Source organism: Xiphophorus hellerii, chromosome 12 (genome assembly GCF_003331165.1).
Source record: "Xiphophorus hellerii strain 12219 chromosome 12, Xiphophorus_hellerii-4.1, whole genome shotgun sequence".
Classification (NCBI taxonomy): Eukaryota; Metazoa; Chordata; class Actinopteri; order Cyprinodontiformes; family Poeciliidae; genus Xiphophorus; species Xiphophorus hellerii.
This window is the reverse complement of record NC_045683.1, coordinates 16,127,083-16,154,966: the sequence shown is the minus strand read 5'-3', so window position 1 is coordinate 16,154,966 and position 27,884 is coordinate 16,127,083. Positions and strand designations below refer to the sequence as shown.

Below are 27,884 nucleotides of genomic sequence, written 5' to 3'. Positions count from 1 at the left end.
TGGTACATGAGTTCCTCTGCACTATTCCAGTCACTTGGTTTTGGCCTTCCATGATGGCCAGGGGTGTCCAATTTGTCCTCAAAGGCCAGTGTCTTTCATCTGGGTTTTCCTAGGACAGTTTCTAAACTCTTCCCATGCAGACCAAAATGGCCAAAGTCAAAGTACTGCATTGTTTTAGAAATAGAAATGTGTTGGTATGTGGACTTGACTTTGACTATTTTTAAATATAGTTCTACATAAACTACATTAAAAATTCATTGAAGGAGATTTGCTATATATTCGTGCCGTGCCATATAAATAAACTGAACAAAATGTTTTGTTGTTTAATTGATTTTTTTATGTTGCAATTTTGATTTGTTCCACTGCTCAGCATACGGTGGTGCTATTGAGTCAGCAAAACCTTCATTGTCGCCTCGAAGAAAAAAAGCAAGCCTGCTGATTGGACCCCTATTAAAATAAACAAAGCGGAAGGTCGAGCTTCACAGTGAGGTTTGGAGGCTGCCCCCTCTTCGGTCTGGAAACTGGAAAGTTTTAGTTTTGCTGCTGATTGTGTAAATTGCAATGTGATGTCATCCCTTCTCCCGTTCACCAGCAGCTTACTGGGAGCATCCAGGCGGCTCATGTGGAAAAATACTCCTGGTCTCTCTCCTCTGCTCAAACTGACCCCGCCTGCACCCTCATGGGTTGCGGCTTTTGGTAAGAAGGACCTGCCGGATCTCCCAGTCCTGTTGGAGGAAGAGCTGGAAGAGCAGTTTGTGAGGGGATCCGGGCCAGGAGGACAAGCTACTAACAAAACCAGCAACTGTGTAGTGCTCAAACACATCCCCACCGGGATTGTAGTGAAGGTAGCTCTCCTATTTGTCCAATTTTTAAGGCTTAGCTGTTATGCTTTCTGGCTGACAGGGTTTACTTTCTCTGTCAATTAAATCCGCACTACTATTTTTGCCTGTGATAAACAGTGGATAATAGATTTCTGATTTTCACCGATATTTTAATATACGAGAGTACACATAAAACGTCTCTCTAAAAACTAGCGTTTATTATAATTCCCATTTATAGTAAGTAAATGTACCCTTGCCTCGGATTATAATGCCTAAGAAGCTTAGGATCATATTTATTTAGCACAGTTATTACATACAATCTCTTATTAATCCACTTGGATTATGTTACATTAATTAATAATTAATAGAATCAATATATTTTATCTAAGCGTTCAAACAGATCCTACACCTTAAAATGCTAGACTTGTATTGTGAGGAAGCTCCTTAATATTACTTTAAAAAGGCAGAAAGGTAAGTGTGAGCAGTGATATATGTTTTATAGCTGAAGTTTCTAGTGCTGATTGGTCAGATTATATTACAACAGCCATGAATCCTAAGTGGATCATTAAAAAAAAGAGGGTAGAGGGAGTCAGGAAAAGGACTGCCATTTTATCAACTGATTGTTTTGGATTCCTAAAATTTAGAAAAGTCCACAAATTCTCTCATTGTCATACAAATTTTTTTTTAGAAAGTTTTAAAGCAATCGGTTATTTTTGTCGGTCCTCTCCACTTTTTAATAACAAAAAGTACAACATTATATGTGAAATATCTAGAATATATTGCTGTGAAAACATATGTACTTACTTTAATTTGCTAGGGAGCTAGAATTGGGAATTGTGTTTTATTACTTCTGTTTCTCTCTTATTCATCCCTTCCTGTAGTGTCATCAGACCAGATCTGTGGATATAAACCGAAAGCGTGCCCGGGATATAATGAGGGAGAAACTTGATGTGGCGTATAAGGGTGAACTCAGTGAGTTGGTGGTGAAGAAGAAAGAATCTGTGTTGAGGAAACAAGAAAAACGGAAGAGAGTGAATGAGAATTTGGAGAGGAAAAGACTTTTTAATGAAGCCTTGGCTGTAGACAATAAACCTGGAGATGACAACGCGTAAAATGTTTGTGGGGATAGTCCATTGTAGGGGTGCACCGATTTATCGACCCCAAGCTTCTTAATTTTAGGAGATCTGTGATCGGCTGATATTGTATGTGAAGTCTGTCTTATCCACTGATCTTATTTGCCTCAGCAAATGTCCGAAAATCAACTACTGTCATCTGTTGCTCTGATGTGAGAGAGGGTTGACTGATAGATCAGCCCACCAGGTCATTTCTGCATGTTTACAGTTAAAAATAGTCAACCCACTGTTCCCACGTGAGTGACTTTCTTCCTATATTTAGCTATATCGGCCAGATCAGGCTTTTTAGAGATCAGTAAACTGTGATCAGCCAGAAAACTCCAATCGGTGAATCCCCTAGTCCATTGTAATCTTGAAATAAACAGTTTATTCTTTCTGAAAAATTTATTATAAATCCTGTGTTATTTTTATTCTCTTAGTTACTCAGGGTTATTGATCTAATGATTAGATTTTTTTATCTATCACTAGTACTACTACTCCCATCTACTTCCTCTAGGGGCCAGTAAAAGCCTATTCCCCAAAAATCTCATTAAAAATGTTAAGATTTCAGATGATCAACATTCTGTCATCACAGAATATAAATATTGGTTTATATTGTGTGATTTTTTTTTCTTTTGTGGGAATTGTTTTAATTGTTTACATTTGTGGGCAAGAAAAAAGATTATTATTTTTAGTGTTTTTATATATTTTTTTCTTTGTATGTATTTATTTGACTTTTCATTCCTTCTTTTTGAAACAATATTTTTTATATCAGTAACATGCAATATAGCTTTGTGAATTGTAAAAATAATACAGATGTTTATATGTTGTAGAATAGATGTAATAGAAGTTGCAACCAATGGGGAAGCTGCTCTGAAGCACGCGCTCCGCCTCTCTGATTAAATTACCCAATGGGAATCGCAAAAGGATTTTTAAATCCTCCAAACCGACTGTGTAACGCGCTGTGGTTTGACATTTCTTCGACATTTAAGTTAAGTTAAACTCTCACAAGAACTCGGCGACACGGAGGACAACATTTTTGGTCGATATTGTAGGAACCGAGGATGGCAAAAGGTTAACTTTATCATTACTTGTTTGTACAATGCAGCTGTGAAATTTTCTAGAAAGCGGATAAGAGGGGCTATAAATATTGCCTTGTGTGGGTCATAGCAAATTATTTACTAAAACGAGAAACCCAATTTAACGCAGTTTTGTAAGAATTTACGGTCAAATTTACGACTGTTGTATATAGTTTTTCGAGAATTAAACTTGAATAGCTATTTTTGGATATCCTTGTGTTTATAAAGGGAAGAAAAAAGGACTAAAAACGGACAAAAAAACAAGTGAGACTGCTGAACAAACAACTACCTCACAAGCGGAGACAAAGGAAAACAAGCCACAAATTAACAAGGTATGTTTCCTGCATGTTATGCTTTATACACACCCCGTTTGTCAACTCGTATAGCAAGCAAATTAAACTTCAAAACGCATTCAAAATACTCATATGCCACGTACTGGCATGGACAATATAAAGTTTACGTTTACAAAATAAAGTGTGCAGGGTTCATGCTCGTGGCACTTAAGTTACTATGGCAACTTATCCTGTGCAACTAGCTTGCTCCAGACCAGGCTAACACAAGTTCACTTTGGTTTTCAGTCAAGATCTGTCATTATTTTTAACATTATGTTTCTGAAGACTGCTGTTCTAAGTTGACAGAAAGGCCTTTAATAGATTTAGCATGTTTTGAGAGGATTCGAGGAATGGCATAAAAAGAAGCAAAGGTGTTCTAATCAAGCAGCATAGGGTATGGAAACCCAATTGCATTTCCAGACCTTGTTTCAAAACAGAAAGTTGGTTTTCCAAACCTGAACAACCAGTTTATTTTCTAATCTGTGGATTAATGAAAGTTGAATGCAAATTTTAGTCTATCACACCGAGCCCCCTTTCCCCCCCATTGAGTTTAGAAATGTGTTTTTGATGTACTGAGAAAGGGTGGTCATAATTAAGATGAAGGGTTGAGTTTCATGGGGACTATTAATTTGTAATGTCTGTTTGCACATACATATAAGGCAGAAATGATGTACAGAGATTTAATAAAATGACTTGTAACATGGATGTTCAAATGGGACTCTGTGTCCTTTTTCTATCCATTCAATGGGATTATATAAAATACACCCATTATGTAAATCAGATTGTTTAATTTGGTTGCAGAGGTGTGCTGTGGGGTTTCTGTTTAACCCAGCCAGCTACAAGGTTTTTTTTTAACTGCCTTTCAAAGTACAATATTAAATTTCTTTTGCCCTACTGGGTCTTTATGTTTTTTTTTTCTGATGTCAAGAAAATTCACTTTTACAGGAATGTGTTGGTAAAGCGCAGTCAGTTCTCCAGAGTCTGCGCAGTCCAGGAAAACCCAGGTCCCCGCTGAGCGACAGCTCCAGCATGCTCATCCTGGAGGGGAATGATTCTGACGCCACTGATCCTGGTCTGTCAAAGCTGAAGCAAGGTGAGTTTCCCAAATCAGAAATATTACCACTTTCAAAAAGACAAACTTATTTATAACTCTTGACCTTTTTTGCATTCTTTTTCTTTTTACAACAAAAGTATTTTTACACCAAAATTGTTCATTCATGTTTTTTCTCCCTTTTTTTCTGTTTATTCTACAAATGACAATTTTACAATGTCCTCTAAAGAAGCTTCTCTGAGCTTTCTTTCCTTCTCACATCAGACACAACCGATAAAGCAAAATCTAAGAGCTGCAGCTCCAAAGAGCAGAAACCGGACGGGCCGTGTCAAAGTGAGACAAAAAAGCAAATCTCTGGCAAACTAAAGCAAAAAGAGCCCAGCGCAGAATCAGATGGTAGCCACACAGTTCCATCAGCCACGCCTCAGAGTAAAGCCCACCGCCGCAAGCTCGGAGCAAAAAAGTGAGATCATCATGTCCGCATTACTCGCCAAGATGCCGATGCACTTTCACAGCTGGCTGAACAATCACAATGTCTTTCTCTCAAGGATGGAGAACAAAGCTCTTCAAAACAGAAAAGTCACAGATTATTTTCCCATCAGGAGAAGTAACAGGAAAACTAAAATGGAGATAAAGGTTTGTATGTGGAAAAAAAAAAAAAGATTGCTTTTATTAAGTGATGGTGAGAAACTGTCACTTTGAAGTTTGTAGTTTTGAGTAAAACTTTGATCTGATTGTCAGAGTGAAGAACACAGACACATTGATGACCTGTTAAAGAACAGGATTGAGGAAGGACTGGAGGTAACGTGACCCTTTTATTTCACAAAATACTATATTCAGATGTGTGTTTGGCAGAAACATTATTACATTCATACAGCGGTTTAACATTTCACCAGACCAAATAAATGCCAGAGATTTGAATTTCATCAGGTCAAACACATAGAAGGAAAAGGAAGAGGAGTCTTTGCCGTGAAGAGTTTCAAAAAGGGAGATTTTGTTGTCGAGTACCATGGCGACCTGCTGGATCTGGCTGAGGCCAAAAAGAAAGAGGCCCAGTATTCTGAGGACCCTAAAACAGGCTGTTACATGTATTACTTCCGGTATCAAGCTAAAACCTACTGGTAGGTTGAAATAACACCAATATAACTAGAAGACTTACAGCCTATCGAAGCTTAAAACCTTTTGCTTTCTTTGCTTTACAGCATAGATGCTACCAAAGAAACTGACCGTCTTGGACGGCTGTTGAACCACAGTAAAAGTGGGAACTGCCAGACGAGGCTCCACCCCATCGATGGGACGCCTCATCTGATCTTTGTGGCCTCCAGGGACATCAAGGCAGAGGAGGAGCTGCTCTACGACTACGGGGATCGGAGCAAAGAGTCCATCTCTGCACACCCCTGGCTTAAATACTGAAAGGTTTAATATGCTGAACACCAGTTGTTCTCAGTCTTTATAAAAGTGAGCTGTACATAAAATGACACTCTTTGAAAATATGCCTGGAGTGAAGCTGTGAGCTTCAATACTTCAAGTGTTTTAGGGTTTTTTTCTTTTTTTGCAAAATGTGCTTTTATTCTTTTAGTTTCTTTTTCTAAATGAATTGAATGCTATTTTGGCTACAGTAAAATACAGCCTGAGCTTGATATGAAGAATAAAATAGTTTTCACTCCAGCTGTAGCCTAATGAATGCTGGTTATAGAGTGAATGACAAAGATCATATATGATGCTCTGCAGGGTGTCATGCATGTTCTCTGCTGTCTTTATTTTCTTCATTACTGTGTGGTTTCTCATGATGTTTGCTGTTTAGATATTCAGGTTCTGTACAGCTAAGATAAAAATTATTTATACCCCTGGCAGATTTAGCTTCAATGTAATCTTTTGGTTTTAACCAACATGTTGGTGCATTAGGGTGATGGCAAAGAGGCCTTCCAGCCTCAAAGATTTTAAATACCAGTGGAAACATGAAATAAGCTGCTCCAACAACTGGAAGTTTGATTGCTGTCAAGCTGATAAACTATTTCCACTGATTATTGGTAAAGTTATACATTTTTTTTACATTACACCCTTTCAAAGGAAATTGTGAATAACTTTTTTTAGAATAAACTTTTATCTTCTGACAACTGCATGTCTAATTTTTTTTCCAGAAACAAACTTGTTGGTTGGATGAAAAAAAAATTACTTCTGTCAGATATATGAATATCATAATCCTGGATTATATGAACAACAAACCTCAGAGGCCTTCTTTAAACAGTTGCATTTATACTGAGATTGACTGAATTGTACACAGGTGAATATTTAGTATTTTAACAGTATGGAGTATCAGAGTTAATAGATCATGGTACAAAAGCATGACCCATTCTGCAGATTTTATTTGTAAAAACAGAAAATCATCACACATTATGCCTGAGTGGTATTTTTTTCCTAATTTCTTCACAACCTGCAACATTTACAACACTTCAATAGCAAATAGCCCCAAAATTCCAGGAAAAAAAAAATAACATCTCCATTGTTTTGTTAAGATTGACTGGATGGGACCATATTTTATCTATTTGTTTACTTCATGATTTAAGACCAAACTTAAATGAGCAAAAATACATTTTTAAAAATGTGTGAACAGGGAATGACTCTAACTTAATACTTTCCAGTTACCTAAAAATATTTATAGTTCAGCTTCTCCAGTATTGTAATACTAAAAATCATATTAGATTAAAAATGATACAAAATATTGTTAGACTTACATGTGCAAACAACAATAATTACAAAAGTGGTTAGAAATTGTGCAGATAAAGCTCATCCCATTTGCCTCTGAAACAGAGAGTTCATCTGAAGGATTCCTCTCATTTTCTCCTGAATGAAAACCTAAAAACAGAAAGAGTCCAGAATCAGTTTAGTTTATCATGTGTCACCAGTCATGGTTCCTGTACAGTCAGGGAAAGTATCTAAGTTTTTTCTTCTGGTCTGAAAAAGCATAAACAACATTTTCATTTCCAGAATTTTTTCTCCATACGATTGTTTAAAAAATATAAATCCTCCCATCCTTCCATCCATTCATCAATCAACAATCTGTGATATGTTTGATATATGAATATATCCTTTTTCCCCATCTGTAGCCATCACTTTTTGGCCTCTAGTATTTTGGATAAAGCTGTTTGTGTCCGCTGCTGTGAGACTCTGACTAGCTGGCTAAATGTTACATTGGCATGAAAAATGTAAGTTCATAACATTTGGAATATATTAGCCAACAGTGACTTTGCTCCAATCAGTCCTTTGCAATATAAACATTAAACACACTGATATTATGATGACAAAACATTTGTGACATGTTGTGCACCCCTATAAGTTATATTTGGAAAGTGTTAAGGGCTCTAACTGCCCTTAATACTCACACAGGATCTACAATTTTAGAGATGCTAAAGCTCATACAGAGTGGTGAATGGTAAAGAAAGATAATGTATCTAAGCTATGTGGGTCAATCATATGATATTATTGCAGTTTTTGTCAGTAGTATCACAATTTAATATTTCCTGATATTGTCCTGTAGAAAAGCCTACAGTAAGGTCAGATAAGGACATACATTTATATTAAAGGCCCTTAAAGTCGATCCTAGAAACTGAGAAATCCAGTATTTTCATTTGGGAAAACTATGGAACGTTGATAGGAGAAATGTATAGTAGTCCCGTCACTGGAACGGTGGGTCAATCCAGGCGCTCTAATCCAAGTCAGAGTAGCTTGTAATTACTGACAACAGTTTAGAAGATGGACACATTTTCCAGCCTCACTCACTCCTCACACAAACATTCTCTCCATCAGCATGACTTCACCGGGTCACAAGTACAGCATTAGCGCACAGGAGAAGGGCTGTAAGGATAATCTGCCTGTTATCTTCACCTCAGCATCATGTGACTGAAGAAAAAAGCAACTTTGAATTCCTTGCATTTTACCTGTGATAGTAAAACTTGTTTTTGACAGTAAAAATATTTTTATTTTAGTTATTTTTTTATTACTATTATTTAGATCTAAATATTTGTAACTTACAGTTTTCCTATAGTTGTCTTCTCATTTATTGTGGATGAACTATCCTCTGTGGCTGCTGGCGTACCCAGATCCACGTCAACCATGGCGGGTTCAGATTGAGGTAGAATCCCACTGCAGAAGAATTGGCAGGTTTATGGTCACTTGGAAAGATGGTGCAGCAATTTAGAATTAAAAATTGTTTTCAAAGTTGAGGAGCTTGAAACATTTCACACTATTCAGCAGAATTCAGTCTTTTTCTCTCATTTAAATAAAAAGGTTACAGCAGATATTTGCATTATGGTTAATTGCAAAACCTGCAAAAATGACAACATTTAGACAAACCCTAACCTTTTCTTTCCCTAAATTGCTATTTACTTTTTGCATACTTGTCCAGAATCACTAAATCAAGTTCAAAACTTTTCTGGAAAAATTATAGGAACCCTGTATATAGTAAAAGTGTTGGAAATTACAACTACAAGCCTGGCAGTTTTCCATCTAAAAGTTAAGAATGATTCTTAGTCATAAGTTTTAAAAAGTGTTCATTTTAGAAATGTGTGAGAATTAATATTAGAAAGTAAAGTTGGAAAGCTAAGATGCATGTCTGTTAAGTTGCTGACTGTTAGCTCTTCCTGTGCAGATAGTCTGACTGACTATTATATAAGATTATATACGTTTTTTAAATAGGAAAAAAGGACATTGCTCCTCTGTACAGCAAGTACTTTGAAACAAGCACCTGTGAAATTTGGACCTAAGGTAACACTTTATTGGGACAACAATATCTTTAAAGAACATGCAAAAGTGATAATATAATATATATCTTTCAGACAAGTTTCTCTTTAAATTGTCATCTCCAGGATGTCCCAGCCTCTCTTCATGAGCTGTAGTCTTTATGTTTGTAAAGCTGCTGCCATAGAGGACAGAAAGAGTTGATGCAAATGGTCAAATGTATGTATACATGCATATCTATATATATATCTATATATAGATCCATATCTATATATAGATATATGCATGAGATGTTTTGCAACATTCTACAAATTACACTGTTTCAGTATAACGAGCAGCTCTTTCATTACAGTGTAATAGCTGTAATAATACATCATTTATAAATGTTAGCAATTTTGAGCATAATTTGTAGCTTTTTTTGCTCGAATTAAAGCATTTTTCTCGTTTAGGGTAGATTTTGTGTAGATACACTTTAAAAGAGTTCTTTTCAAGGTAATCATACAATGAGAATCTCATAGCAGTTCTTGCAGAGGGGTTGTTTTACAAAACTGTTGACAGTTGTGTCTCAGTTGATGCTCTGCGTGGGGTTACACCACATTAAAACTCTTTCTGGTGCTTCTAATGCAAATAAAAAATAACTGATTAACATTTTTTTGTGCATTAGTGGTGAAACGGTGCCAGCAGCTAGACGGATACATCAGGTTTTAATTAAACATCCTGTGTGGTGACCTCTTGTACAGCTGAAGCTCCTCTTGGGCCACCATGAGCTGAGCCTTCAGCTGGTTCCTCTCCTGCAGAACCTCCTTCAGCTCCTGCATGGTGAAGCGCGGTCTGTTGGGGTCATTCAGGTCCACCACCAGTTGATTAGCTCCCACAGTTTGCTGCTGGGACAAGAAAGACATTGTTAAACGTCTCTACATTCCCCCTGGCAAGAGCATGAGCCGGAGGATGAAGCTCACCCCGCTCTGTCCGGAGGAGGAAGAGCCCTCCCTGATGATCCTGTCCAGCTCTGCCTTCAGGTTGTCCCGCTCCATTTTCAGCTCCTCCACTGACAGATTGTACTTGTTCACCAGAGTTTCAAACATTTCCAGGACTCGGACTATCCTGAACTGTAAGTCCGACACTTCTTCACCGGTGCTGCTTATTTTTAACAAATCTCGGCCGATCACGTAGGAGATGTCATACACATCTTCGACAGTGAGCTCAAAAGCGTCCTTCTCGAAGGCCAGAGCAGGCGACGATTCTTCACCAAACTCCATCGCGACGCGGCTGGACTCCTTAAGATCACGGAATAAAGTCACTTTTGACACAACAGCCCACCTAAAAAGTTCCGAACACAGCGATTGCTCTCTGTTTTAGACTTGAATTTTCTAAACGAAGGTAACGAACTTCCAGCGGAGCAATACTTCCCCCATCACTCATCCTCCAATGGCGTGGCAGCAGAGGAGGGCAAAGTATCCTAGCGACAGGTGAGCTCAAAGATCGTCTACGGTTAGGACAGTTCACTCGGAGACCATCGAAGCGTAAACGGAGGTCGTTGATTTAAAGGAAAACCATAAAGCTCGTCCTGATCATCTGTTCCTCCGAATACCCAGGACTGTCAGGATCAAGTGATAAATCACGTGATTAAATGTTTACGGCTTTTATTGCCTTCTCAGAGTGAAAAGATCCAGTCAGGAATTTCAAAAACAGATAATTGTTTCTCCACGCTAAACACTGCTAGTCTGTGTAATACACAAACCATCAAGAGCGCCATGATCCTGTAGTGCTTTTCAGAATCAATATTCAATAGACACGCACATGCAAAATAGAAAAAATAAACTTTTATTACTTTAATCACAAGTAACATAATTTTACATATACTCCTCAGCAGATACAGGATGCTATCCACAGCAAATTTGTTACATACTCATTAATAATAAAGCATTATGGCTGTGGCTTCTCAGAGCAAAAACATCTTTCACATACTGTAGATTCATTTACACATTTTGACTTTGAAAACATAAATCTCCCTTAATGTCCAAGTAACTTGTTAAGGCACAGTTTGTTGCATAATTCAGATGATGCTGCAAAGCTAAAAAAGAAAAAAAAACAAAACAAAAAAAAAACCCTATTCATTAATTCTCATTATTTTCAAAGAACTTCTCAGTTGTCCTGTATTTGGACTATTTGGATTCATTTAAAGCTCTTGCCAGACTGGCCTATAAGTAAAACATATAAAAACAGACCCGTTAATTCACATTGATGTAAATGCATGAACTAGGCAGGGGCTGGTTATCAACATCAAGGCATCCAGAGATTTTAAAAACTCATAGTTTCAAATGTAGGAATATTTTTTGTCATTCCTCTTTGGGGCCTGCCCACTAGCAATGCATAAGGAGAGCAGTGATAATGCAGATAACTGATAACTATCTTCTAACTGCTTCTGATAATGCAGAATAATAGTATTCTGTATTATCTTTTTCTCTCAGGTTAGGGAACCTGAGAGAAAAAGCATTAGCCTTTTAGTTTCAATAAGCTATTAGCTATTTTTCTGACTTATTAGCCATGTTCAGTATTATGAATGGAGTAAGTCAAGTATAGACAACATGCTAGTGATGCCCCACATGCTACTGACAGCATTCAGGCTAACATTAGCATTTTGGCTAATGTTAGCTGATACACTTACTTCATCATACTGAATGGTGTAATGCTATGTTAGTCAACATTCTTGTGATTCTCCTCATGGTATTGATTACATTGCAGCTTTCTTTAGCATTGATGCTAATTTTTAGCCTCAGAACGCTGGGTCCAAAGCGACGGGCACACTTTGGCAGGCCCCGGTTAAATTTCTTCAGGAATTTTCTAGTTTAATTTTTGTTATTGTTGTTTTCTTACTGTGTTTATTGTTTATACTTATTGGACAATATTATTATTATTATTATTGAATACCTCCCTAAATACTGTATATGCAAAAATATAAGTTTGAATACAATAACTTAAACTTACTACCTGTCTCTTGGTGTTTTATTCACACTCGGGCTCCTCAGCCGAACCTTTCTGACTGCCTATTACCATATTTGTAGTCAGGCGCCTAGCCTTAGCTAGCGATACATGTGACTTTATCCACAACAACATAGAAGCACAATTTATGCTGTTATGGGAAGATTCTTACTTAATGAGCAGCTTCAGAAAACAGTGGAGAGTCTGAAGGGGAAACTGGAGAGACTGAACAGCACAGATGATGACCCAACAAATTGGCAGGTAGAAAATAACATACTTCATAAATTCAAATGTGTACTATAAAAAGCAAATTACTAAAATTAATTTGAAATTGGAGGAAGCGAGGACAACAATTTAAAAAATGCAATGTGATTACTGTAACATGCTACGATTAAATTTCATACTAGAACGGCGAAAAAAGATGTGGAAGATTCTTTAAAAGAAAAGTCCAAAAAACTGCTGTGGCTTGAAAGGGAGAACGAGGAACTGAATAAGGAAACTGTGACTCTTAAAATCAAGATGGACAGAATAAAATCCAGGGTGGAAAAAACCAAGGATGAGCCACAAATAGATGAAACCCAGGAGGAAGAAACGCCAAAACCAAACATATTCCAGAGAGTTGGGCGTGTTTTTATTCACATGTATGAATCGGGAACGCTGAGGTATTGGGTGCCACCCTGGATTTTTTAATTATTGAAAAGGAAACTTGGGGGGTCGCTGGTACCATAACGCTTTGGGGATAGCTACAGCAGAGAGGGGAACTATCATTGTTTCCTCAAGCAATGCTTTACAAATGTCACAGTTAAGACTTTTAAGACATGCATATTAAATGTGCAGCTATTCACATAAAGTATTTAAAATAAGTTATGCTTTATGATATTTTCTTTGCAGACAAAGACAATAGAACAGTAGTTAATTGAGAACTTTCTAAGCTCTTCTGGATGCAGATCAGAGCATGTTTACTTATGGAATATCAGAGCAGTTTACCATATATTTATTTCTCTGTTTTCTTAATTAACTAAGTGGGAGGAGACATTAGAGAATGAAAAGTGGAAAAGACAGAATTATTAAAGTAGAAGTTTAAAGTATACAGTTGTTTTCCCATTCACCCAGATTCCTTAGATCAGGGGTCACCAACCTTTTAGAGACTGGGAGATACTTCACTGGGTCCAGAGTAACACGAAGGGCTACTTGTTTGATACAGACATACATTTTCTTGGCTCAGCCTTTATAACAAGGGTACGTACGTACATACACACAATACATACACACACATATACAGTATATATACAGTATATATATATGTGTACGTACGTACGTACTCTTGTTATATATATATACATACATACAGTATATATGTGTATGTATACATACACATATATGTGTATGTATACATACATACGTATATATGCAAGACAGTCACTACTCTCCTTATGCATTGCTATGGGCAGGCCCCAATTATTTCTCCACCTCTCTGTCTCACACATGACCGTTAGCAGAAGATTGATAACCATAGCAACGGAACACAAGAGGAGATTGGCTGCTGGTTAGGACTACAAATACGCATCACTGTAGTTCTAATTAACACTCAGTTAAAACAGAGGGCTGAGCTGCCATTTAGAACTACTGGCTGTTTTGGCCAGTAAATAACAGATTTAACCCAAACACTGTTAGACATTGGATTAGTGTGGCCATTTAATATGAAGCTTATGGGTTTTTTTTCAAAATAAAAGCCTCAATATCAGGCTAGAACTACTAGTCAGAACTACAACATGGCGGAACTGTCAGTTACTACAGAGGAGGACTGAGCTGGCCTTTAGAACTGCTCGTGTTTTGGGCATTATAGAACTGATTTAACCCAATCACTGTTACACATGGGATTAGTTTCGCCTTTTGAAATGAAGCCTACTGAACATTTCAAAATAAAAGCCTTGACAATTTCTACATCATGTAAATGCTCTTTTTGGCTTTATGTGACTGGTTTCTCCAAAGCACTGGTACACATTGGATTGGTGTGGCCATTTGATACGAAGCTTACTGAAAATTTCAAAATTAAAGCTTCAATACCCCCGTCAAGTTAGTGCACCGCCATAGGCGGTGCAATAATATTAGCTTGCATTATCTTTTTCTCTCAGGTTAGGGAACTGCCTAGCTGGCTATATTGCTTAAACAACAGTAGTAATACTTATTACTTTTCTGTTTAAAATCAGAGCAATCATAATATCGCTGACATTTCTGATTGTGCTTGATTATTACTATAATACAACAAGATTCTCTAATCGGTCCATGTCTAGTATGAACACAACAGGATTAGTTTAGAATCATTTCTGCTGTTAAATCAGTTCTTTGTGTCAAGATGAGCATTTCCTTTAAATGACAAGTCATACAAAGGAAACAAGTCTTCTTATTGGCAACAACGTGGGATCATCTGTGATTAAACCGGCAGCCACCATTGGCATTATGGCAGTGAAGATCCTGTCCAGATAGAAAATGGACAAAAGGTTGAGGAGTGTTGGAAAGAAAACACAATAATACATTGAAAGAGTTTCAGTGAGTTTTTATGGCTGTGTTACTATTTATTGCAAATGCCTTTGTTGATATTAGAAGCAAAAATGGGCATTAAAAACCTAGGATCAGGTACTGATCTCTTTACTTACAGCCGTCTTATTCCTGATTCAGGCTGATCGGCTGAAGTTAGCTGTGATGGGGTATTTGTGGCAGAGACACTAGGATTGGTGTCATCTTCCAAGTCCTCACTGAAGTAAAATGGAAGTTTCATTACATTTCAGTGCCAATGCCTTTTTAACAGAAGCCAGAGTGAGAGAATTCAAATCAAATCCTACCTTTTGTAATATGCCAACTCTTCCTGGAGCATGAACACCTGGGCTTTGAGTTCATTCTTCTCCTGCAGGACATCCTGCAGCTCCTGCAAGGTGAAACGAGGTTTGTCTGCCTCATCCTCAGACTCTGCAGCAGCTGACTGTGTCTGCAGTAAAAACACATATTCAGCGGTTCTCTTGCGTCAACAGCAGTAACAAAGCTGGTGGCTGAGTGGGTCTCTGGGCAGCCAAGCAGGAAAAATGATAACCTGGTTGTCACAGTGATGGCAAATGATTTGCTATGCTTAAAAGAAGGCCTATGTTGCTGAAAGCTAGTGGCGGAAAAGGTAACTTGAGACAACTCATTAGCAATAAATGAGTAAAACTGTTGCAAAATAAGCATTTTAAAATGATAATATGCTATATTCAATGACAGAGATGTAGAAATTATTTCTATCAACAGCATGCAGTTTATTGAAACAAGCTCTTACCAGAACATGTGCTGCAGTGTTTTCTCCTTTAGTAAGGTCTCCCTCATTCTTTCCATTTGCTGTTATTAACAGAAGTGAGAGGCTCTTGTCACACTCGAGGCACTTTGCCATGAAGCCAGGATCCCCTCCACACTCCACCCACACAGAACGTGGTTTGACAGAGTCAGAAAGAATGGTTTCTGCAGCCTGGATGTGGGACAAAGAACAGCCAATTACAGCACTTCGCAAAATACAGTGGATGTTTTCACATTTGGTCTCATTTCAACCACAAACCTTCACGTATTTTGATCGTATTTTATGTGACAGGCTAACACAAAGTAGCGGAGTGGTAGGAAGATGGTGCATGATTTTAAATAGAAACAGTGTTTTGTAGAACCACCTGTTGCTGCAAACTGCATGTCTGATGGTGTTTTACTTCAGCCAGTCTTGCTCATCGAGTGACTGAAATTTTGTTCATTCTTCTTTGTGCCAAAGCTCAAGCTGATTGTAGAGTGTAGACGTCTGAACTGCAGTTTTCAAAAGTTGCTACAGATTCTCAATTGCATTTAGATCTAGACTTTGACTGGGCCACTCAGCACACATTCAGCTTTGATTTGTTTTCTTTTCCCTGCTGAAGAAATGCTTCCCCACAGTATAATGCTGCCACCACCATGTTTCACTGTTGTGATGTGTCCAGGGTAATGTGCTGTACATGTTTTCCTCCCCATGGTGTTTTGCATGTAGGTCAGTAAGTGCAATTTTGGTTTCATTTGACTAAAGAATCTTTTCCCACTCTGTTCTGTACTTTTTATGTTGTGAGTAGCAGATCTGTGCAGCTCCTCCTGAGTTGCTATGGACCTATTGGATGCTTCTCCATTTTTTGCCTGGTCTGTTAGTTTAAGTGGACCTTAAGTGAGTAGGAAATGATTTAGAAAATTGTTTACATTTTTCCTCCCTCTTTACAGTTACTAGATGTTATTTTATCTTAGTGTATCACAAACAGTCCGACATGCTTCTTACCGTCATTGGTGCCGATGTTGGTGAAGAGTTCTCAGATCTTGTTCCCAGAGGGGATTCTATCTCTAGAAGTTCTCTTTCTAGTTCCTTCTCCTGGAGCTCCTTTGTCAGTCTCCTGACCTCCATCTGCAGCGCTGCGTACTCCTGCTGCTGTGCCTGGGCAGAGGCCTCCAGCTCAGCTCTCTGCTGGATCAGCGTCTTGCCCTGAGCCTCCATCAGTCCGGTCCTATGAAGAAGGTCCTGGTTGACTCTGATGAGCCGATGCTGCTGCAGCTGGAGCTATTTTTGAGAGAGTTAAATTAAAGCCACTTTATTTCATATCAAAGATGGCGTTGACATGTTTTGATTACAGATCAAATCCTCACCGCTTCAACATCTTCGTTTCTTAGCGTTAGCTCGTGGTCTTTTGCACGGATTTCGTCTCTCTGTTTATCCACCAAGTCTTTTAGCTTCTGTATCACTTGGGTTTCTTTCTCAGACGTTTGTGCTAATAAGGAAAACGTCATCAGTGATATGAGAGCCACAACAATAAATCCCCACAGAAAAATCTCTTATTTTTTACAATTGTGTTATCGGATAGACAGCATGTAATGTTCAAGTAGAGACAAACTTCCAAACGCTTATTTTCATGCAAGCAAAAAAGAACAGCAAACCTTATAAGATGCTAAAATGCTTATTTCCATTTTTAATATCCGATCTATTTAAGGCTTGCTTAGATTTTCTCGTACAATGATATCATTTCATACACCATTAAGAAAACTAATGCATCAGCGGGTACAGTAATCTAGTCATGCCGAACTAATTTATTGAAGTGCACAAATCCATTAGTGAGTGTGTGAGTTTGTGAGAAGGCTGCAGCTCAGACTGTAAGTACAGCTGCACTCACTAAGAGTCTCACACAAGAGATATATTTTGGTCTGCTTCAAAAATAGTCTCCTTCCCAAGCTCCCGACTGACCTACTTTGAGGTCAACTTATAAATGTGTATTTTTATGTAGCTTTCCGAAGACTTTTTAAAAGTCTTTTTCTAACTTTTTGCTTCTTCGCTAATTTTCAGTTTACTTTTTTAACCTTACCGTAACACTAAATTGTGTAGTGTTGTGACAGAAAAGTGGACAAATTGAGAGCAAATAAAAGGCTGAGTCAAAAAAAAACCTACCTTAAACACACAAACTGTGTGTAAAAATTGTGTTTTCAAGATAAAGAAAATAAAAATGTCCCAAGAGATGCATCACATTTTTGTTGTATACCAAGGCTTAGTTAAATTTGTTCCCCCTGTTGGTGTTAAATCCTATTTTCCGTCAGTCAAGCTGTGCAATGGTATTTTTCATATATTCAACAAAAAAATAGTAAGAAGCCATTTTTTGTAGCGGGATGTTTGTAATAAAGTTCCTAAGGATCCAGTTTAACAGGTTCTATGCTGAGTTGTCTTTAAAGCGTAGATGCGACATTGGTTCATCCTTTGAGTTTATTGGGCTTTTACGCCTGAGTGATTAACAGCAGGGAATTTGAGCTGATATCTAATATTATTTTTGTATTTGCATGAACATAATGAACTGCGTTTTCTCTGCACCGATTACAACATTGTAATAATCAATCAGAAAGACGCACACACCTTCGTGTTTCTGTAGGTCCTCCTCCGTGAAGGGGGACTCTTTCAGTGAGAGACTCACCAACAGCCTCTTGTTCTCTACCTGAAGCTGAGTAATTTGAGACAGCAGGTCCTGGACTTCTCCCCTCCATACATCTTCCACCTGCTCCAATTCCTGAGCACATACAATATGACAGCTGAATGAATTTGTTTAGCATGGCTTTGGTTTGCTGCCTTTCTTCAGAGCAGGATCTGAATCCAAGTCAGAAGTAAAACAAACGTCCCATCTTTGTTTAAATGAAAATGTGAACATTTATCAAACAGCAGATTATATGTGTAAAAGTTTCATCATGAGGTGGGGATGCTTTTCTTCACCAGAGGCAAAAGTGCCCATCAGAGTTATTGTGAATATGAATGAAGTTAAATACAGGCCATTGAGGTTAGTACACTGAACTGTGGCCAGAGTTGAATGGTTTAGTTTCAACTTGTATCCAGTCAAAGTCCAAAATTAAATTTATGTTCAAAAACGCTCTTAGTTAAATTTAACAGGGCAATAGCTACTTGCAATAATTATGAACAAAGATCAGTACCCAAACGTTCAATTCAAGCTGGACATGCCTGAAAAACACTTACAGCATTAAGGAGAGCAAGAGTGAGTTGATTCCTGGGGGCTGTATATTAATAGATGTCGAGCTTATCAGGTTTTCATTTTGTAAAAAAAAAAATAAATAAATAAATAAAATTAAAAAAATCAACAAACAAAAAACATTAAATTGATGATATTGTTTCCTTTTCACTTCACAATTATAAGTTATTTTAAGTAATTAAAATAACTTATAATTGTGAAGTAATTAAAATTACAATTATAAGTAATTATAAGTAATTAAAATAACTTATAATTGTGAAGTGAGAAGTAATTAAAATAGAGATATAGAGATTTAGGTTGCTCTATTTCTGCAGAAAATTCACACGTCCAGTCAGGCTCCAGTCGATGCGGAGTCCCTGCACTGACTGACCTTCTGGTGCTTCTTCTCCTGCTCGTATCTGTCGCTCCGCTCCCGCTGCAGCCTGTCCAGCTCCCGGCGCAGCTCCTCTGCCTCCTGTCCAGCTGCTCCGCGGCCCACAAGTGCCTCCAGAAACTCCAGAACCCGCACCACTCGGGGAACCACCCCAACCAGGCACTCGCACCCGAACTTGTCTATGACCCGCTCAAACTCCTGGCCGAGCGCCGCCGCTATGTCGTACACATCCGTGACGGTGAGCTCCGCCGCGGGTCTGTCCAGCGCTGACATAACGTGGGTCTCTGTCTGTCGCTGGTTCTTTAATTACACCCTCGAAATCCAGCATATCTCTGCTAACTTTAAAAGCATTCAACAGGCTCACGGTAAGTTTACGGGGTTTACGGAAGCACGCTGAAGCGTGTTTGAACGCCGAGGGAACTTGTTGGAGTTTGTTGACAGTTTAAACCTGACCAACGTCTGCGGCGCTGCGCTGCCACTGATGCTGCCTTCGGGTCAAACCGAAAACTCGGAAATTTAAGATTCCACCTATCAAAGTTCAGCGGTACAAACTTAAACGCCTTCTCAATTCAAAAATAAGTCAATGGATAAAGTGAATTTGCATATATTTTATGACTCTTCTTATTCAATCAAGCTAAACGGCGAAGTTCTGTTTGTGCAAGTAATAATTTAATTTAAAAAACACCCACTTCACAAGGAAACAGTGGATTAGTATTACTATAAACAACATAATAAAACATCAAACTACAATATATTAAAGGTGATAACAGTGTGTGCATTCTCGATCACAAGCGCTGTGTACTTTATAGAAGTTATCGTTTTTCCAACCGCTTTTGAAGACACCATTCCTCCTTCAAAACTATATACAAAGCACTACTGCGCATGTCAAGACGTGGATATGTAACCTTCCATGTCCATCCATCACATGCGGATGATTTCGCGTGCAGTACGCAAAAATTACCATTTATAAAAAGTATTAAATCATCCAGTCAGTCAAATATAATGATTAAAGGATTTGTTTATAGCAGACTAAAAACAAAATAAAGAAATAAAGAGCACATATCCAAAAGAAATTTTTTTTTATAGATAGGCCTACTTTATGGAAGCCCAACAAATACGTCCTCCAGACGCAAAAGTTTATTTCAGTAATCCAACTCACTAAGTGAAATACGTTATTTAGGTTAATTCCACATGGGCTATTTTCAAGCCATTTTTGTTATTTATGATTTTCAACTTAAGCTAATGAAAACCCAAAAATGTGAACATCAGACCAATAAAAAAAAAACGTTTTAATACAGAAATATAGACTTCTACTTTTTTCTTATTTTTACTTTTAATCTGACAAACAAGCCTCAACGAAGCATATTCGAATTTATGGAATGCAGTTTTTTATATTTTTGTTTATAAAGTTTATATTGATTTTTTTAAGCATATTTCCGCTAAAACGTTTTACTAAACTATACCCCCAAAAGCTTCCCAAGTTTGTAAAATGTATTTTTTTTTTTTTAAATGAATTCACTCAGAACATTTATGTGCTTTTAATGTTTGCGGTGATTCATTGTGACTCTAAGCTGCAAATGAACAGTTTGTTTCTCGTCACCGAAGCCATATTGAATTTTTCCGTAAGTAGGAAAGAAATAAAAATACATCGTAATTTGGACTTTTTCTGAGTTATTATCGCGGGGTAATAATTCATCTGACAGTTTTGATTGTGTCTCTGTTATGCTGGTTGTCTGAATGGTTTAAAGGGCCGTTTTCATGTTCGGTTCCATCTCAACCTTAACAGACATAAACATGCAGTGAATAAATCGACTTTCAATCAGTTTTTTGCACCAAAGACTTAATAATAATAATAAACATGTTTTATTATTATAAAACACGACAAACCAATGGGAATCTCATCTGTCCGTGTATCAATCAACTCCAAACCATTTCTTTGTTCTGTCACAATTATCGATTTATTCCATTTTGATCATCATACTCCAAACTTTGCAAGGACTGACCGCCCCGCTCACCGCTTCCTCATACACACAAAGCCAGCAGGCCAGTGACCTTCCCATTCATACTTGGTGACGTCACGCCCACATCGACACACCCACCACCCAGGTGTCAAAGTCGCTGCTACTGTCATATCAATAATTACTTATTTCATTCATATGGCTCTTACAGAGCCTCAGTGAAAACGTGTTTATTATTATTAACTCTGCTGCAAAAAACTGATTGAAAGTCGATTTATTCACTGCATGTTTATGTCTGTTAAGGTTGAGATGGAACTGAACATGAAAACGGCCCTTTAAACCATTCAGACTACGAACACCACAGAGACACAATCAAAACTGTCAGATGACTTAATAACTCAGAAATAGTCCAAATTAGGATGTATTTTTATTTCTTTCCTACTTATGGAAAGTTTCTGTTTATATCATAGGTTTGAGGTGCCTTTCTATCCTAAAGAAAAAGATATAAAACTTCAGATATTTCACAAAGAGATATTAACATTCATGGAAAAACCTGATGATAACCTTATATTAAAGCAGAAAGTACGGCAGCCATCGTAAGAAAGGCTTACAGTATTCAATTATGCCGCATTAACTGATCAGTACAGTACTGCGAGGGAACGTAAAAGAACATTTCTTTCCCCATGTCTCTCAGAGGGCTCCATAAAAATCACCTCTGTGGGAGTTAAATCAACACTGGGCTTTTTGCTGTGCACAGTGTTTGGTTGGGCTTCCTGCATTTGGGGACAAATCAGGCCAAGTGGACTTTTGTCAGGGTTTTCTTTTATTTTTTTATGGACTTTTCAAGTGAGATATACTCTCATTGTTTAGGGTACTGCTGTGATGTCATGAGCACAAAGATCATGACATAGTGATGTCATAGTGAGAGGCTTTGACTCCGTCAAAGTCCCGGTCACAGTCATTGTGTTCCAAGAGTTCCAAGGTAAGGTTACTTTCTGTGAGTAGGAGACATAAAGCGATTGCTATCCAAACATAAGAAGGAAATGAAACGTTCATCGCAAGATTCGCGGACCAAGGCCAGGTCGGATCAATTAACTGAGAATGATCCACGGTCCCATAAGAAAGCCCTGAAAAATGATAGTGGAAGAGCTAGAGAGACAACGCGGCCTTCCATACTGGAAGAGATCAAGCGAGGAGAAAGTTCTGTGTCCAGGGAGAGAATTCAAAGTATTGAGAAAGATTTACAGCTGGACAATGTAAGTAAGCAGAAGAAGGAAGTGAAACGTTCATCGCAAGATTCGCGGACCAAGGGCAGGTCGGATCAATTAACTGAGAATGATCCACGGTCCCATAAGAAAGCCCTGAAAAATGATAGTGGAAGAGCTAGAGAGACAACGCGGCCTTCCATACTGGAAGAGATCAAGCGAGGAGAAAGTTCTGTGTCCAGGGAGAGAATTCAAAGTATTGAGAAAGATTTACAGACACAGCTGGACAATGTAAGTAAGCAGAAGAAGGAACTTAAACAGTTAGAGGTTAAACATTTTAAACTTTCTAGCAATCATAAAGGGATTTTGACTAAACTTCAGGAAAGTGAAACTAGAATTCAGGAACTTGAAAGTCAGGTAAAATACACGGAACGATGTCTTGCAGAGAAGACATATGCTCTCAGGACTGAAACCACACGGGGGTACCATCTGGATGATACAGTAGCAACACTGAAGGGGTTCAAAGAACGAGCGCTGGCCGCAGAAAAACAGGTGAGGGAGCTTACAGATGAAAACCAAAGAGTGAAAGTACAGTTAGACATGTCTAACCAGAAAGCAACCACATTTAGAAATGAATCAGAGGCCCTTAAAGTCGAGCTTAAAAAGCAGTTAGATCTCATGAGAACGAAATTGAAAACGATTGGCAATCTTAAGTTCGATTTGGATGCAAAGCATAAGGCAATCGATGCTCTAAAAGAAGAGATTCAGAAACAACACAAAGTTACCCAAGAAATAGAACTTGAGGCGAAAAGAAATCGACAGAATGAAGAATCATCACTGAAGCGGGTCAAGTACATGGATGAAGAAAATTTGAGTTTAAGAAAAGAAGTCAGGTCACTACACAAGTCTTTGTACGATTTTGAGATGAAGTTGTCAAAACAAGATTTGCAATACCAAAACCTCCAGGAGAAATTTGAAAATGCACACACAGAAAGAGCAATCCTGCAGAAAAAAACCCACAAACTGGACATTTCTACAGCGAGTCTTGAGAAAGAGGTTGTTGAAACCCAGACACTCCTGGAAAAGTCACAGCAAGAGAATCAGTTTCTGAAGAATCAAGTGGAGCAGATGAAGATAAGGATGGCTGAAACAATTCAGATCGCAAAGGAAAGAAAAATAAAATTTGAAAAAGACCTCCAGCGTACACAGGAGGATTTGACGAAACTGAAGATGCAGAGAGAAGACTATGTGACAAAAAACAGAAGAGCCACAGAAGCACTTCACTCTAATGAGAGAAAAATTGGAATACAGGCTGATTTAATTCGCGAACAGGATTGTAAGATTATAGAGCTAACTAAGGAAGTTCTGCGACACCATGAGAATGCTCAGAAATTTAAAGTGGTTAGAGCAACTTATTCTAAGGTGCAAAGGTTAGGGCTAGATGAAGAGAGAGGAGATATTATACTTCTCCCAGACACCGACAGGAAAACGGAAAAACTAAAAATGTATCGCATTGAGAACCGCAGATTGTCCAAAAAATTGGAAGAGAAAGAGACAGAAATTAAGGATCTCAAGCTTGAGGAGCAGAAGCTGCATCATGTGGTGAAGAATCTCAAATCTAAGTTAGACTATCTGCCAGAAGATGCATTGCATGAAGTGCATGTGAGTCAGACCAAATTTAAAACTCTTAGAAGACAGATAAAAGCCCAAGAAGCCGAGATTAGTGCATATGTAGCAAGAATAAAACTGCAAAATGCCACCAACGAAGAGTTGAAAAATAAACTTAAAGACATCTCATTATCAAAGAAAAACAGATTTCCACCCATTCAGTCAAAAAATATCGAACTGAAATCTGAGGACTCAGACCCAAAGTCTATGAAGAAACCCCGAAAAATTGTTTATCTACCGCCTCTTCAAATCAGTTCATTTGGAAGAGCAAAAATGTAAAAGGATGTGGTTGTTTATGCTTGACTGCCTCTGGGCGATCACAATGACGTCATTGAGCACGTCATTGTCTCACGTGGGCAATGACAGCGAGACCTGGAGGGGCGTGGTTGGGAGGAACGGTCCCCCCGATCTGAACTCGAGCGGTGTTCTGTTGCTGGACTTCCGTGCTCGTCACGGATTGTCCATAACGAACACCATGTTCAGGCATAAGGGTGTCCATATGTGCACTTGGCACCAGGACACCCTAGGCCGCAGTTTGATGATAGACTTTGTCGTCATTTCTGCGGCCGCATGTCTTGGACACTCGGGTGAAGAGAGGTGCGGAGCTGTCCACTGACCACTACCTGGTGGTGAGTTGGCTCCGGTGGAGGGGGAGGATGCCGGTCAGACCTGGCAGGCCCAAACGTGTTGTGAGGGTCTGCTGGGAACGTCTGGCGGAATCCCCTGTGAGGCGGAGCTTTAACTCCCATCTCCGGCAGAACTTCGAAGACGTCCCGGGGGAGGTGGGGGACATCGAGTCTGAGTGGACCGTGTTCCATGCCTCCAGGCGGCAGAATACTTCGAAGACCTCCTCAATCCCACCAACATGCCTTCCATTAAGGAAGCTGAGCCTGGGGACTCTGGGTTGGGAGTTCCTTAAGGTTCTGGATGTTGTGGGGTTGTGTTGGCTGACGCGACTCTGCAATATCGCATGGACATCGGCGACAGTTCCTTTGGATTGGCAGATTGGGGTGGTGGTCCCCCTGTTCAAAAAGGGGGACCAGAGGGTGTGCTCCAATTATAGGGGGCCATGGTCTTGAGCCGGAAAAAGGTAGAGTGCCTTCTCCGGGTCGGGGGGGTTGTCCTGCCCCAAGTGGAGGAGTTCACTTGGGGCAGTGAACTCCGGGATCTTGTTCACGAATGAGGGAAGAAGGGAACAGGAGATCGACAGGCGGATCGGCGCAGCATCTACCGTGAGGCGGGCTGGATGGATGGATGGATGCCTCTGATTGGTTGTTTCTAGATAGCACTGGGAGAAGGAAGAGGAAATAAATTTTTCACATATTATCTCTCATGCCATAATTTCGCAACATAATGATAGTTTCAACAAATATGTTAAAAAATGCCAAGCTAACACTGTGGACTGGCTGCATAATTGTAAAAAGAGCAAAGACACAGAGAAATCCTAGATTCCCTGGAATGATGCTAACTAGCTTGTAAATGAACACAGTGTCGCTCACCTGTTTTTTTTACTGGGACAGGGGTCAAAGATTATGTTGGGATTGGAGCTGCTGCTGACTGACTCACCTGTTGTTAATGTGGTAAAAGGTGCAGGGACAAGTTAAATATGTGAATATCTTGGAATTTCTTTTCCTTCGTTCATTAAATGCTAGTGAAATGGAGGCAAACAATAGTCTGTAGCTAAGCTAACTATGCTAAATGATTGATAGTCTCACAGAGTCTACCCACCACTCTTGGAAAAAAACTGTGCTACAAATTGACTCTCATGTCTTTTTCTCTCTCTTTTTGTTGAAAACCTGACTTTATTATTTTTCTAGGCAGCATAGTAACTGCCACAGTCGTTCTGGGGCCTCATGCATGTGCAGTGCCATATTTTATAAAAATTAATTGTTATTCATTCATTGTTATTTAGACCAAGAAGCATCAAACCAGACAACAACATAACACGCAGACAAAATAAAGAAAATAAAAATAAATGGATGTGAAAACTTCACTCGAATGTAAATAGTACTTTACTTCAGTTTTTGTCTCATAAAGGTGCAACGCATTGGTCCGTGCATCGAAGCGCATGAAATGCATCTATGGGGTCATTTCATTCTCACTAAAAAAAGAAAACGGGGTTGGATCAACAGATTAACTCCAGACAGGTTTGATTACTTTAAGGTGATCAAGGTGTGTATATAATCACACGTACATAAGCAGCAGCATTACGCGGCACAACGTAATTGTGTCACAGCGCTTTGGCTCTGGTGGAGAACATCGCCAAATAAATATATAATTTGATATAGCCAAATGCTAGCTGTGTTTTGCTACATGGTGATAATTTAATGCCGATGTTTATTACATTACGAAGTGTTCTAAGAGTAAACTTTGCCGTATAACCAGTTAGTCAAGTCAAGCCTAGCTCCTAAATCTATGTTTAAGTTTGTGTTTATTGAATATTGCGATACTAAGCATTGATGTTTTGTTTTCACTTTATTTACAGTAAAGTGAAACCCGGCATGTCCGTGTAAAAGCACTCGGCAATAAAATTAACGACAATCTTATGTTCTTTGTAACACTCTATATTTAAAACCCTGGACAAAATGATAAAGAACTTTATTTGGGAGGGGGAAAAGCCTAAAATGTCTGTCCTAAAACTCCAAACTAAAATAGAATACAGAGAATTGTGGCGTTAATGTTACGCATGGTTAAAAACTACAAATGGCCACCTGTGATGACATCATAAAAGAGCGTCAGGCTTGGGTAGTCCGGGTGACGCTGATTGTTATAATAAAGCCCACGCTGGGAGTTTGTTGGTCCTTAATAAACCAATAACGACGATACAGTTTGACTCAGCGCACTCTTTGTAATACCGTATTTTCCGCACTATAAGGCGCACCTTCAATGAATGGCCTATTTTAAAACTTTTTTCATATATAAGGCGCACTGCATTATAAGGCGCATAGAATAGACGCTACAGTAGAGGCTGGGGTTACGTTATGCATCCATTAGATGGAACTGCGCTAAAGGGAATGTCAACAAAATAGTCAGATAGGTCAGTCAAACTTTATTAATAGATTACAAACCAGCGTTCTGAAAACTCCGTTCATTCCCAAAATTAATAAACAGCTGTTTGATTATTTTCCCCGAGGTAAAGTAAGTGTCGTGGTATTTTCGTGACACAGTTTATCTTTTAACAACAGCAAGGTATAACATATAGTGGAGGGGAACTTTTCCTCGATTCAATAAACACGTAAAAAACAGTCTGATACTGTTACGGTAAATCAAACGTTAGTGCAATCACAATATATATCCACTTCCGCACCATTGATTGCTCATGTTAAATTCTCTCGCTGCTGCTCTATTCCCGTGTTCTACTGCGTGACTGATCGCCTTGAGCTTAAACTCTGCGTTGTAAGCGTGTCTCTTAATAGGAGCCATTTTGGGGTCCTTACACAAAACCCAGCATGCACCGCGCGCTTCTTCTTCTACGGGGGAAAATGAAGTCGGCGGCTGCTTACCGTAGTTGCGAGACCTGTTGCGGCTCAATATTGGTCCTTATATAAGGCGCACCGGATTATAAGGCGCACTTTCGGCTTTTGAGAAAATTGAAGGTTTTTAGGTGAGCCTTATAGTGCAGAAAATACGGTAGGTTTTTTTGAAGTGGCCTACTCAAAGTTTGCACTTATCTTTAAACCCTCTGCTCAATCGAGTGTGGCCCGAAATCTCTCCTTAGCAACACAACTTATTACCAGTTATCACAAACAAATAACGCCCGAGTTATGAGGTTTTAAAAGACACTAGTCAGGGCAGATTGGTTTGGATATGTTTTTGTATTTGGTCAGGTTATGTTTTTCTGATTTCAACGTTTGTTTGACGATCTGAAAAGCTTCAAGATAAATCATTTCTGTAAAAAAAAAACCCAAAAAACACACTATTGATCAAAACAGCTTTTTGGGATTTCTGAAGTTTTCACCAAGTCAAATTTAAGACTTTGTAAGACCATTACGAAAGGGATTTAGGACTTAAATAACAAAGAGAA

At 38.7% G+C, this 27,884-nt stretch overlaps 4 protein-coding genes across 5 annotated transcripts; 2 read left to right on the top strand and 2 right to left on the bottom strand.

Annotated features, from left to right (window-relative positions):
* The first annotated feature begins 438 nt into the window (after positions 1-438).
* mtrfr (mitochondrial translation release factor in rescue) lies at positions 439-2,341 on the top strand. Its single transcript, XM_032578686.1, has 2 exons — positions 439-845; positions 1,703-2,341. Exons 1-2 carry the CDS (start codon positions 567-569, stop codon positions 1,931-1,933), a joined length of 510 nt encoding a protein of 169 aa, XP_032434577.1. The 5' UTR covers positions 439-566; the 3' UTR covers positions 1,934-2,341.
* A 327-nt stretch (positions 2,342-2,668) lies between these two features.
* kmt5ab (lysine methyltransferase 5Ab) lies at positions 2,669-6,365 on the top strand. The gene is made up of 8 exons (XM_032578682.1): positions 2,669-3,007; positions 3,241-3,344; positions 4,290-4,437; positions 4,660-4,858; positions 4,944-5,031; positions 5,137-5,196; positions 5,326-5,516; positions 5,598-6,365. The coding sequence occupies exons 1-8, from the start codon at positions 2,998-3,000 to the stop codon at positions 5,806-5,808; spliced, it is 1,011 nt and encodes a 336-aa protein (XP_032434573.1). The 5' UTR covers positions 2,669-2,997; the 3' UTR covers positions 5,809-6,365.
* On the bottom strand, positions 5,955-10,740 carry rilpl2 (Rab interacting lysosomal protein-like 2). 2 transcript variants are annotated; one of them, XM_032578684.1, is made up of 4 exons: positions 10,092-10,740; positions 9,862-10,016; positions 8,428-8,538; positions 5,955-7,251 (listed from the first exon to the last, which is right to left on the bottom strand). In XM_032578684.1, the coding sequence occupies exons 1-4, from the start codon at positions 10,389-10,391 to the stop codon at positions 7,230-7,232; spliced, it is 588 nt and encodes a 195-aa protein (XP_032434575.1). In that variant the 5' UTR covers positions 10,392-10,740; the 3' UTR covers positions 5,955-7,229. The 2 variants fall into 2 exon arrangements, with proteins under 2 accessions (XP_032434575.1, XP_032434576.1); XM_032578685.1 differs by having other exon boundaries at positions 9,862-10,013; positions 10,092-10,733.
* Positions 10,741-14,060: 3,320 nt separating this feature from the next.
* LOC116729096 (RILP-like protein 1) lies at positions 14,061-19,516 on the bottom strand. Its single transcript, XM_032577434.1, has 8 exons — positions 19,027-19,516; positions 18,035-18,185; positions 16,786-16,907; positions 16,424-16,699; positions 15,425-15,610; positions 14,958-15,100; positions 14,772-14,870; positions 14,061-14,589 (listed from the first exon to the last, which is right to left on the bottom strand). Exons 1-8 carry the CDS (start codon positions 19,300-19,302, stop codon positions 14,496-14,498), a joined length of 1,347 nt encoding a protein of 448 aa, XP_032433325.1. The 5' UTR covers positions 19,303-19,516; the 3' UTR covers positions 14,061-14,495.
* Positions 19,517-27,884: the final 8,368 nt, after the last annotated feature.

Coding starts and splice junctions, on each gene's coding strand:
- mtrfr (XM_032578686.1), top strand. CDS start 567: ATGTCATCCCTTCTCCCGTTCACCAGCAGCTTACTGGGAGCATCCAGG. Junction 846..1,702: donor CCACCGGGATTGTAGTGAAG/GTAGCTCTCCTA, acceptor CCCTTCCTGTAG/TGTCATCAGACCAGATCTGT.
- kmt5ab (XM_032578682.1), top strand. Junction 4,859..4,943: donor CGCAAGCTCGGAGCAAAAAA/GTGAGATCATCA, acceptor CTTTCTCTCAAG/GATGGAGAACAAAGCTCTTC. Junction 5,517..5,597: donor TATCAAGCTAAAACCTACTG/GTAGGTTGAAAT, acceptor TTTGCTTTACAG/CATAGATGCTACCAAAGAAA.
- rilpl2 (XM_032578684.1), bottom strand. CDS start 10,391: ATGGAGTTTGGTGAAGAATCGTCGCCTGCTCTGGCCTTCGAGAAGGAC. Junction 10,017..10,091: donor CCTCCTCCGGACAGAGCGGG/GTGAGCTTCATC, acceptor TTCTTGTCCCAG/CAGCAAACTGTGGGAGCTAA. Junction 7,252..8,427: donor AAGACAACTATAGGAAAACT/GTAAGTTACAAA, acceptor TTCTGTTTTTAG/GTTTTCATTCAGGAGAAAAT.
- LOC116729096 (XM_032577434.1), bottom strand. CDS start 19,302: ATGTCAGCGCTGGACAGACCCGCGGCGGAGCTCACCGTCACGGATGTG. Junction 18,186..19,026: donor AGGAGAAGAAGCACCAGAAG/GTCAGTCAGTGC, acceptor GTATGTGCTCAG/GAATTGGAGCAGGTGGAAGA. Junction 15,611..16,423: donor CAACATCGGCACCAATGACG/GTAAGAAGCATG, acceptor TCCCACATCCAG/GCTGCAGAAACCATTCTTTC.